Source organism: Scardinius erythrophthalmus (assembly GCF_964197995.2).
Source record: "Scardinius erythrophthalmus genome assembly, chromosome: 25".
Lineage (NCBI taxonomy): Eukaryota > Metazoa > Chordata > Actinopteri > Cypriniformes > Leuciscidae > Scardinius > Scardinius erythrophthalmus.
This window is the reverse complement of record NC_138245.1, coordinates 4,634,401-4,647,380: the sequence shown is the minus strand read 5'-3', so window position 1 is coordinate 4,647,380 and position 12,980 is coordinate 4,634,401. Positions and strand designations below refer to the sequence as shown.

Sequence of the window (12,980 nt, the reverse complement as noted above, 5' to 3'; positions counted from 1 at the left end):
AGTAAAACAATTCATCAGATAAACAAATGTGAATAAGATTACAGCTGCCGCGATTACCCTCTGAGGTCGACAAACGCGCCGGCGCGTTTTGCTGGATTTTCTCCACATTGTAGCACTATAAACTTAAATTCCTCCGTCATTTATGGTCATACAGAAAAAATAAATATAAAAAAAGAATCTGTGGTATTTCTACTTTTGTATGTGTCCACTTCCAATCAAATCAAAACATTGTGCTTTTGTAAAATAAAGAAAATAAACAGTGTGTGCGTTCTGCCTCTCCGTCGCGGTGAACTTTTTTTTCTTGAGCACGTCTATAAACTGAAACAAAACTCAGCGAATACTTGTCACACATTTATGAGCCATACACCTTTATAAACATTTAAGTGTGTACTTTTAAATGATCGGATTCAAAACGAAAACAAATATTCTCTGTTTAAGTAATTTGTATAAAACCAACAAGATTTCCAGCTTCTCAAACGCTTCCTAATTATTTTTAATTCGGCCACGCCCACTCGCGCAAAAGATATTCACATGCAAATCTCCACATGGAACGCGATCGCCCTCATTACCTCAACAACAAAACACTTCACTTCACTTTTCGTCAAGTTTGAAAGACGTGCCTGAGCTTACATTGGATTTACATCAGAAGAAGAAGAAGAACGATATTTGAAGACAAGAAAGATAAGGTAAGTAATTCTTACATATTAGTTTGCTATTGTTGCATAAATTTCACATTGCAGTTGAACTGTTGCTAGATATATGGTGAATATTATAATATTTAGACCCGTGTTTACTGTTACTGTGTTTGTGGATATCTGCTCAAACGTAGATAGGCTATGTATATGGTAGGCCTAACCATAATGTTTTATATTTGATCGCAATCGCGTTTTAATGTATCATATTTTTGATCGCGATCGCGTTTTAATGTATCATATTTTTGATCGCGATCGCGTTTGAATGTATCATATTTTGGAAAAGCAAAACGCTCCAAACGGCTTCATGTTTTTACTATTATCTCATTTCATATCATCATAACGAATGGAAACATTTGAAGTAACATGATAATCAATATATTTTTCTCTAGCTTAGTTGTTACTGAAATCTTTTTGAAAATATATATAGGCTGCTATATTGTTATTATTTTATGCAGCACTGCGCATAGCCTATACCTACAAGGCACAACAAACCTGGTGTTCATTATATATTGTTGGAAACATTTGTGTGAGTGTGTGTGTGTATTCTGTGAATTTTAAAAAGCAATTTTAACAAGAAAAATCTAAAATGTATTCCCAAAATCGTGCAGGCCTTTCTCTTGATATCAGTATGTTCACTTTTTTTTTTTTTTTTCAGGGCCCAGATGCCACTGAGTCCTGCTGACTTCAACATTCACAGTACATGTCTCTGTACATGAACATGGTAAAGTGAAAATCAAACACCTTAGAAAATGAAAGGTATGTACAATGTTTTTAGGAATGGCACAAAGGTCTCTTTCTTCAATAAGTGCTTTTTTGTTGTGTATCTTTGGATTATGTTGTGTTGTAAATAAATCCAAACAATTTTAAAAGCCATTCTTTTTTAAATCTCCTCATTCTTTGTGCAAGGTTGGTCAGAATGATGGGCCCTGATAAGCTCCTAATAGGGCCATTAGGGAGGTTCTTTGTCTTTCTCAGGTGTGGAAAGCTTTCATATTAATGAGGTGATCCGCCTCTTCGCATATTGCTTTCTAACACAAAACACGTCGTAAAATTTTTAAATCAATATCACGCATAAATGTCATTATCTCAAAACTACAAACTTTTACACACATGCTGCTGATATATTATTGTAGCAGAGTTTGTGCTGAATACAGTGTAATTAGACTTTAGCCATGAAAATGTCACAAGTAACAGAAATAACCACAAATGTCAGAGCATGTCAGAACACCTCCAGGGCCCAGAAAACAGCTCAGACCCCAGAGGGTTAATCATGAAAAGTGCATATTACAGTGTTGAATTAAAGGTACTTACAACGTGCTTTTACAGCGTTAAGCATTGTAGCAGACATGTCTGTTGAACGCATCGGCCAATCAGAGGCATTTAAATGAGTCGCTGTGCTTAAGATGTGTTTTGCGCGAGCTCACCGAGTTAGACACTTTCGCAAAACTGTCATTATTATTGTCAATAAACTTAAAGGGATGGTTCGGAGTAAAATCAACCTAGGGTCCTTTGCACCATGACCTCGAGCCAAACACCCTCCAGAAACCTTTTATCCCTTGGTTGAACATTATTAAAGTTAGAGCTTATTTAGAGATATCAGCCATATGGCTTAGAGCAGGTGCTAATGGATCCTAGGCTGTATCTCGTAAATTACCCCACTAATAATGCCCAGAATGGCACCAAACTTCTACAGTTGTACAAATAGGTTCTGTACTCATAAAACGAGACATTGGAAAGTTTGTAAGTACATCAGGAGTTTACTTAAATAACACTTACCTGATGGCTAATGCTACAGCTAACCCGGTCGTATTGGTGCATTCCTGGAACTGGGCGTCGTTACACTACATCCTTATGCATCGCTTTCTGCCAGGACTTTTACATGCTTTTCCCAAATCACGGAAGTGACCTCGACGAGCGGGTTAGCAGTAGCATGAGCTGTCAGGCAAGAGTTATTTAAATAAACTCCTGATGCACTTACAAACTTTCCAATGCCTCGTTTTATGAAGTAGAAGTTTGTAGAAGTTTGGTACCATTCTGGGCATTATTAGTGGGGTAATTTACGAGATACATCATAGGATCCATTAGTGCCTGCACTAAGCCATCCGGCTGATATCTCTTAATAAGCTCTAACTTTAATAATGTTCAACCAAGGGATAAAAGGCTTCTGGGGGGGGTGTCTGGCTCGAGGTCATGGTGCAAAGGACCCTAGGTTGATTTTACTCCGAACCATCCCTTTAAGGTGCAAATAAGAGATTCACTGAAATGTATTTGATATTCTTGATGTTGCCTCTGATGCATGATCCATTCCGCACCGCTCTGTTTGTTGTTAGGATGACTAAAAGTTCAGTGTTTTATCTCATCAATGTCAAAATTATTAAGGGGGGGGGGGGGGTTCTGAATGTTTAGTTGATGAATTTATTTAGCTTATGTGTAGTTATCTTCTAGTCATTGATTAGCATATTCTGTCTTGATAATCTATAAATCGTGTTTCGGGGGCGGGGTTTATGTAAATTTTAGGGTTGGTGATGTCACTAACCCGGGAGGAATGTTGTGTAGTCTCTACCAGTCGTTTGTTGTAGTCCTTAAAAAGCGATTTCTTTAAAAGCAAATATCTCCCTTTGCTTTGAACTTTGAGCATCGTAACTTTGCAGATGTTGTTTATGCTCAAACAGCAACATTACACACTAACTACAGTTAAAAAAGTGAACTCATAATCAACCACCCCTTTAAAGAAGGTGGGACTTACTGTTCACAGAAGGGTGTTATCAGTGAACGAATGCCTAGTAAAATGTAAGTAGATAAACATTTATATTTGTAAATACAATAGAAATGTCCAACTACCGACTGTATCCGATGATGCAAATTACTCAACTTAAATTTTGCCTTTTTGAATTGAAAATATGCTAACTTCTTTGATTCATGTAGAGAGAATGTATGCATACTTAAAATAAAATATTATTTGCAAAAAGTTTAAATTATTTCACTAATACAATAAGCCTTTCTTTTTCTTTATTCCCTTAAATGGCTTTTATAATTAATTAATTAATTCCTTTAAATAAGAATACCCAATTTGAGTTTGGGCTAAAGTCCCGAATATCCACTGACTTTAGAACCGCCCCTGATATACACTATGAATTCTGAGAAGATTTTTTCTGTAATGTTTTTTTAATGGGTGCTTTGGTGTGCATAAATTTATGAATGATGGACACCTTATATAATTTGGTCATTGGTGACCTTTTGGAGTCTCCAAGTATTAACTCTAAAAAAGCTTGTAGAAAGTACAGTTTTCTGAGAATCACCCTTCAATCTCTTGGTTTACTTTGCTGGATACTGCAAATGATGACCAAATGAACATATGCTCAATTTCACAATAAGTGTGTAATTAATCGTGATTTAAACAATTAATCTATTGACCGCTCTAATGGATATACATGAGCACTTTAAAAACATGGAAATCAACTCATTTATATAAAATCACAATAACTAAAACTCCTGTTTGTGTTTAAGAAAGTCTTTAAGATAGTTAGTTCACTTTGGATGAGACGATAGCCAGCCAATTGTTCTTTGAAGATTACTGACAGAAATTTCTTTCAGTTGACCCACTTGAGGGTCACTGAATATTTCCAACCAATGCTCGCCGGAAATAATAAAAAACCCATTTGCTGAAGCAATCATGACATTTTAGCTGCTTCTACAAGTGTTGTGCTCTTTTATTGAGTGTCGTGAATCATGTTTCAAGGGATTCGTACCCAAACGCTCTGAATCTGAAGTGCAGTGCTGTACCAGGTGAAGAACTGAGCAAGTTTACAACATCAGAAAAGTCATATTGAGTTGGTTATGTGAGGCAAATGTCAAAATGTATTCGTTTACTATATTTGGTCTGTCATTGAGAGAAAACAAGTCTTTGTATTAAAGGACATAGTTAAGCCGCACAGATTTAGCCATGTAGCTATTCTGGCGTAAGATAACAGTGGCACCACTTACTTATTTAAATCTTTAATGCTATTAAAGATAATATGTATCATACTTCTAAAGCTATTTAGAGGGTAAAATGACCAAATGACAGAGTACCAGCTCTTATCACGAACCTAGTGGGAATAACACTGTTCAGAACAGCAGCACCCAGCAGGACAGTCTTCTTCTGATTCATTACCTCGAATTGGGAAGTACGGAAACTGACTCATCGCTACAACAACACTGTTGGAGAAACAACCCTTGCTCTGTGCAGCAGGTCGAGACAGAACTGAGCGCTGACGTACAGGCGCTGAACTGGGTGTTGCTTGTTTTTGATAAGACACTGGAGGTGTTTTGATGGTGTACAGAAGAGGAAGAGCAGACAGACGCTTGACCGCATGCTGGTGCGGGGAGAACCGACACGCCTGATTGGACAACAACACCAGAGCGTATGAAACCATAGCAATGCAAGCTGGGAACAGTGTGTGTGTGTGTGTGTGTGTGTGTGTGTGTACGTACCTCTCTCCACTGCTTGGTCTCCACACCCTGAGTGTACAACACGCACACTGTAAAAGGGACAAAAATAGCAAAAATTTAGTGCCAATGTTCGCTTACATACAAAAATACAGAAATTAAACAATAATATTACGAACTTCTCAAAGTAACATTTCAGATATGAGATATGAAACTATAAAAATTGTTATTTACTGAAAATCTTGTCAATCTAGATGCGCATCCATTCATTATGCCTTAAAATGCAACACATCAAGGTTGCCATCAGTGACGTCATTAACAGAACAGAGGGGAGGATTTTAATGAGTCTGCTTCTGTAATGGTTTTAGGGAAACAGAAATGGAATTATGTTGCCAAATGCTCAATCATTTCAATACTAATTGAAAAACAATAAATGTGGAAACATTTAATTCATTACTTTTTCAATTCATTTCTATTTTTATAAAAATACTTTTGGCAAAATTAATAATGTGTATCTTTATGACACTTTTATGGCGATCCTTATTCATGTTCATTATTAGAAGCTACATTCTTCAGCATTTCTCTTTTGTGTATCACTGAAGAAAGTCATATGGTTTTAAAGTGCCCCTGTTATGCTATTTTAAAGATTCCTTATTTAGTTTTCTCCTACAATAGGTTTACAAGCATCTATCGACTCACTTCAGACAAAGAGTCTGAAAAAGGTGTGTTCGAAGATTCAGTCTCTCTAACCCTTCCTTTCCACGAGTCTACTCTGCTCTGATTGGTCAGATGGCCCAGTCTGTTGTGACTGGTCAACTCTGCTCTGATTGGTCAGATGGCCCAGTCTGTTGTGATTGGTCTACTCTGCTCTGATTGGTCTGTTGTGATTGGTCTACTCTGCTCTGATTGGTCAGATGGCCCAGTCTGTTGTGATTGGTCTACTCTGCTCTGATTGGTCTGTTGTGATTGGTCGACTCTGCTCTGATTGGTCAGATGGCCCAGTCTGTTGTGATTGGTCTACTCTGCTCTGATTGGTCTGTTGTGATTGGTCTACTCTGCTCTGATTGGTCAGATGACCCAGTCTGTTGTGATTAGTCTACTCTGCTCTTATTGGTCAGATGGTCCAGTCTGTTATGACTGGTTTACTCTGCTCTGATTGGTCTGTTGTGATTGGTCGACTCTGCTCTGATTGGTCAGATGACCCAGTCTGTTGTGATTAGTCTACTCTGCTCTGATTGGTCAGATGGCCCAGTCTGTTGTGATTGGTCTACTCTGCTCTGATTGGTCAGATGGCCCAGTCTGTTGTGATTGGTCTACTCTGCTCTGATTGGTCTGTTGTGATTGGTCGACTCTGCTCTGATTGGTCAGATGACCCAGTCTGTTGTGATTAGTCTACTCTGCTCTGATTGGTCAGATGGTCCAGTCTGTTATGACTGGTTTACTCTGCTCTGATTGGTCAGATGGCCCAGTCTGTTGTGATTGGTCGACTCTGCTCTAAAATAGCTATATTACGCGCTGCATGAAGGGTTATTCTCGAAAAAGTATAATAGGGCACTTGAAAATGTTGTGAAGGTGAGCAAAATTTTTATTTTTGGGTGAACTATTCCTTTATTATAACTCCCTGTCTATCACTCCAGCAGATGAGAACTTGCTGCCATTCTGAGTTCATGTTTCATTCAGGATAATCGGATACATGCAGAGCTTTGCAGATGAGAAGAACTCATCAGAATCACGCTGGTGTTTGACGAGAAGCGAAAGACAGGAGATCAAGGAGAAAACGAGTGGGGGTCGTTAATTAATGCAGAAAGAGTATAAAATGAAAAGACAATCTTCCATTGGCTGTACTCACGTGGATCAGATTTGGAGAATGTGTCTCTGTCTAAAAGATTCCTGCAGAGAAAGAAAAAAACAAGATCAGTATAATTCTGACAGCTTGATTAAACGCTATCAGTGACACACTGACATTTGAAGCTTTACTGAAGAGGCTTTTTGACAATTTCATTAAACTCTATTATTGGAATTCCACAAAAGCAGATATCAGGATAACGTTTCAAGACAAAGTGTTGACTGTAGGCTCCCTTAAAAAATACCCATGACATTTTTACGTTTAAACTTCAAGTTACAAGTAACATAAGCATTTAATAAATAACATCACATTTGTCATTTGAACTACATCAGCCACTTTCAACATGTGAGCTAAAAGGTTAAAAATGTCACAATGTGATGGCAAATGCTTCACTATATTTTCCTTTTATGTTTTTCAATAGATGTTCCAGCTTTTATTAAAACTAAAAATTAAACTAAAATTAAATTAAACCTAAAAATATTAAAATTAATCCAAAATAACAAACTATAATAGAGTACAAATAATACTAAAATAACACTGTTGTCCAATCAATCCAGTAGACAAGTTTACTAACCACCCAAGTATGCAAATAAGAAGAGGTTTGCAAATGTATTTTAAAAACTTGAAACCTGATTACAAAAAAAAAAAAACAAGAGCACAAATCAGATACTGGAATATACTAACAAAAAACTGCAATAATGACAGCTTAATTTACTTTTAAAATGAACTTTTATAATGTTTTTTATAAAATAATCATGAGGACATGCCGATCAAATCTTCATATGTATATTTGGTTTTTGGTTTGCTTTAATGAGGACATGTACCATGGCAATCTCAAGTTTGTTTTTGATGTGTACCATGATAGTAACATGGTATTCTTTTAATCACATTAGCGTACCCTGTCAATAGCATCATAAGATAATCATCAAGTACCATGGTATATATCGAAGTACCACGACGGTACCATGTACACTACAGTACTTTTTGTGCAAGTTCACAAAGGTTTCTCTAGTTCTATGCAACATTCATTCATCCAGAAACTAGAAACTGTCACATACTCCCACACCAGAGACTGGACTACACTCTTGAGACCAAACAAGAGTTTTGCAGTGAATGTTTACAGTACTATGTGGATCTTTGGAACTGTGGTAGATTGTTATCTCTGTTTCTAACTGCAGCAGATCTTCATGTACATCCTACCCAAACTTTTTTTTAACCAACAGTAATTATCAGACATGTTTTTTGTTGCTAAGGTGTTTGCTCTCTGTCAGGGCAGGTGGTTCAGAAAGTGATTTTCTGTTTTTCTCTTGTTGTTTGACTCATATTAAAACAGGGCTCTACAGTGTGACAATTTAAGTTAGCAGCACCACCTTCTCCTTGGAGAACTTAACCTCCTAGTGCCTCTTAAAGAACCTGATAATCAGGTCATGACTTTCCAAAGGACTTACCATTCACTGCATTGTGATGTGTAGCTATAGCAGCCACACACACTTTTTAGGCGGAGGGGACAGCCACCTCTTCTGCAAGAAAGAAGCACTGATCCGAATGTGAATCTCTGTGTGTCTTCCCTCAGAAAGAACACCTATCTGCAAATAGATGCCACTATTCACCGCAGGTGATTGTCCACTTAGGTCTTTTCAACGTCCTGTCCAAGGGCCAGGCATGGAGGTTCCAGAGGTCTGGGCGTGGGCACCAAATTGTGCCCTGCCCCGAGAAAGAAGGTCCTCCCTGGAATTCACCAGAAAGGGGGTTTCGCAAGGAGCATGAGCTCCGAGAGTCCATAGTGGCCAACCATCAAAACCTGTTCTTTATCCTCCATCCTTTACACGACGTCTGTGCAATCAGACTCACTGGGGGAAATGCATACTTGTGAAGGCCTTGGGGCCAGCTGTGTGCCAGCACGTCCGTGCCAAGCTGAGCTTTGGACAAGGAATACTACAGCAGGCAATGGGAGGGTTCCTGGGAAGCGAACAGGACCACATGTGCTTCGCCGCATCAACTCCAAATCAGCTGGACCACCTGTGGAAGGAGTCTCCACTCTCCTTGAAGCCTCACCCATCACGAGAGCACGTCTGCTGTGTGATTGAGTTCAGTCGCTACTGACTCCAAAGGAGGAGATGGCGGGTGAGTTGCAACATGCGACGTGAGTGTAAACCGCCTTGACGATTTATGAGCGGGCGTCTGGCAAACTGAACGGGGTTGGAAGCGCTAACCACACATCCAAACTCTACCAGAGGGGCACCAATGAAACAAAAGTTTTTCGACATACGTGTGGTAGGTACTTTGTGGTGAGGCGGAGCCGCGGTTGCCATATAGAAAGCTTTGCTTCCTGATCCAGGTGGCCATAAGGTGTTGAGACACCTACCGTTCTTCAAAGGCCCGCAATAGTATCGCTCAGTGAAAGTTGAGAAAGACTTTTTTTTTTGCCTCCACCTAACTACTGCATTTCCTCGACTATTGAGTGCAAGGATGTGCACCGCGACTGCGTCTGTTTTTTTTTTCACGACTGTAGGGCAAAAGTCCTCCACAGTGTCGCCGAATAGGCCTTCTAGGAAGATGGGGCATTGAGAAAGCTTCCTTAAGGTGGAGGCATAGGTAGCACTCCTGGACCACAGAATTGGACATCGCCAAAATCCAAAATAAAGAATAAAAAAGTGGACATCGCCTGACCAAATGCCTGAGCTGTGACCTTCGACGTCCCTAGGGCGGAATTGGACAATGAGCACAGTTTCTGCATGAGCGCTGGGTCTTTGCCGCCATGGATAACGTGAACTTACAGGCTTTGGACGAGAGTCTCAGACGGTTCCTCCAGGTGGTGGCGTGTCGTAGGCACCAGTGTTGTCAAAAGTACCGGTGCTTCGGTACCAAGTCGGTACTGAATTTTTTCAAATGTGACGATACCAGCATTTCTGTAGTACCAGTAGTACTGAGTACCGAGTATATATGGTACCCACTAATAGGCAGCTGCTTTCAGTCGCTTCCGTGTCCTCAAGCGCGGGCCTCCAGACTAACTTTTATACTAGGAGCACTGTAGCCGATATATACCACGATATATATAGTGTCTGTGTATATTAAACCGCAAAAAGACTATTTAAATATTAACCCTGCATGTTCTGCTGGTCTCTGTGTGAATGAATGGCGCAGACTCGCGGTTTCATTTACCCCACACACACACACACAGAAGCACGAGTGTTTTTAGTCTCTGCTGCCTCACGATATAATGACATGATGAAATTCATCTCCAGAGCCGCTCTGAGAGTCACTTCATTAGCATTTTACCGTTTCATTTGAGAAAAACTATCGTCATATCATACACACACAGAAACTCAAAGGTCTTCCCGGCAACCCATTAAAATAAAAGTTTGGTTGACGATTGGTTGTAGAAAGAAATTGACATAAATAATTATATTAGACTACTGTACAATAGATTTAGTTACGTCTCCATGTATTAAAAATACTACTACTACTACTAATAATAATAATAATGTGTGCATAGAAGGTTGCTTATTTTTCACTTGATTTTTTTATAAGCAATATTTACATTTAAACAGCATGTAGCCTTCAATGCTTATATGTATTATTTACTTATGATTACCGTCATAAATACTATGAATTGAATTGAATTTAATGTTTTTTTCAAATAGTTAAAAATAGTAAAAATAGTTCCAACAGATTTTGCTGTGGTACCAAATTGGTACTGAGAACCGTAAAAATGTAATGGTATCGGTACCGACTACTGGAATTTTGGTATCGTGACATCCCTAGTTGACACAGAAGCAACACAATCGCCCGCTCAACCTTGATGCGCTGGAGTAATCCCTGGGTATACCGTTGTGGGTAGTGAGGGTGGAAGAACCTGCAGAGCGTGTTCTGGCAGTAAAAAAAAACGTGGCAGAGTGAGGCTGAGTGGGGTGATCCAAGACCAGAAACCAATCATCTAACCGTGATTGCTCGGGGCAGGAGGAATCCACTCAACAAGCCGGATGTTTGCGGTAGCACGGGCAAGCACAGCAGCCATCTCAGCGCCACACTCAGTCTGCACAACCACCTGCTGGCGGGATCCAGGTGAGTCTTCCAAGTCAGAATGCCTCCGGTAATGCAATTGAACTTTCTTGCACTTATCTGTGCGTATGAGAGAGAAAACCGCTGAAATGCACCGTAGGAATCCAGCAAAGCTTCTAGGTAAAGGTGAATGAAGAGAGATTAACAGGCTCCGAAGAACTAATCTGAATGAGTGGATGCAAGCCACCTTCTGTTATACCCGTATATCCACCAATTACTATTGGCCTTTTCTGAAGTATCACCCTAGTGTCGTCACATTGACAGTTTTCAGAACTGCTTCCGCCCGGCATGGTATAGGCCTAATAAATGATCCGTTGTGTAATTTGAGCTGAAACATCACAGACACATTCTGGGGACACCCGAGACTTATATATAGGCTACATATTGTAAAAAGATTTAATAACGGTTCATTTATTGTCAATGCTTAAAATGTTTTTGCTGCTAAATTTTTTAATCTAACTTTGAATGGTAGTGTGCCATGGTTTCCACAAAAATATTAAGTAGCACAACAGTTTCCAACGTTGATAATAATAATAAAAACAAATGTTTCTTGAGCAACAAATAAGCATATTAGAATGATTTCTGAAGGATCATGTGACTCTGAAGACTGGAGTAATGATGCTGGAAATTCAGCTTTGCATCACAGGAATAAATTACGTTTTACAATATTAAAATAGAAAACAGTTATTTTAAAACTTCACAATAGCCTCTGTGAGCATAAGAGACTTCTTTCAAAAATATTTAAAAATCTTTTCTCTGAACACAGATATTAATTCAATAGCTATAGTTTCACTTCTGTTGATATGAGCTATGAGGACGATGGCTCTGCCTCACTCCCAGCGGCACAACAGTCATCACATCTCAACTTCTAAATCAGAGATGGCATTTCTATTATGAGGATTACACACACATACCCACACACACACACTCAGGATGGGATGGACTCAGGCAGAATAGATGATCAGAGGGAAATATGTGGTTTCGGTATCACTAAAAAAGCAGCTGTGATTACAGATTCTCTCGGCATCCGTCTGGAAAGGCCCTCACCCTACATATTTCTGCTTCACCTCTTCTTCACATCTACAGGAATCTCTCTGCTCATAATCCTTTCATCTACCCAAATCAACCACGTTTATACCCACTGCAGATGATAATTAGCATGTTGGCCTGAGTCATCAGGAATACAGGAACTGACAGAAGAAAAAAAAGTGGCATCTCACTGCTTGTGCTCTCAGTTATTGAGTATGTTTTATTTATAGACACTTTTTGTAATTTATCTTTTTACAATACACACTGAACTGTGATTGGTCTTGTGCATATTTAACCATTCATAGCCTCTTTTACACTGTGGTGGAGTCATTTGTTGTTGAAATAATTGTAATTTTCATTTAGGAAGTATTTTGATGATCAAATTTTCTGATTAAATTTAAATCATAAAATTGAACACACAAAAAAAAAACATTGTAATAGATAAAAACAAAGTAAAACATAAATGGTTAAAACAACTGTAAAGAAAATAATTGTATTATTAAAATATGAATATAAGAATATTACAGCTGTAGGTCACAGCAAATGTAATTGTAAATTACTTTAAAAATGGTTTTCAAAAAAATTGCAAAGAAAATATTGTTAGCTGGTAAATACCGGTTTTTGATCATTAAAAAATTCCAATGCCCAATAAAATAAATTAAATTCAGACACATGTAAAGTAAAAAATATTAACACGAAGCAAACATACATTAGATAAATTACATAAATAAGGTCTCTGGTTGTGCAAATATATTTTTTCACATTTATCCTGTAATGTGTGCTCTGATTAGTTTGCTATCACATCCTCGACACTTACATAAACTGTAAAAAAAATCCCACTAAATTTACAGTAAAAAAAAAAAACTGAAATTCAGAAATTCACTGTAAAAATGCCAGAAATTCAGCTAAAGAATACTGTG

General features: G+C 38.5%; 1 protein-coding gene across 3 annotated transcripts in view; it reads right to left on the bottom strand.

The window, feature by feature from the left end:
- Nucleotides 1-12,980, bottom strand: part of cpne5b (copine Vb) — a 207,456-nt gene that overhangs the window by 152,128 nt on the left and 42,348 nt on the right. For all 3 annotated transcript variants that reach the window (XM_081358377.1, XM_081358379.1, XM_081358378.1), the window contains exons 2-3: nt 6,973-7,013; nt 5,169-5,215 (exon numbers count right to left, since the gene is read on the bottom strand). In XM_081358377.1, the coding sequence (XP_081214503.1) occupies nt 5,169-5,215; nt 6,973-7,013 (88 nt within the window). The remainder of the gene's footprint in view (nt 1-5,168; nt 5,216-6,972; nt 7,014-12,980) is intronic.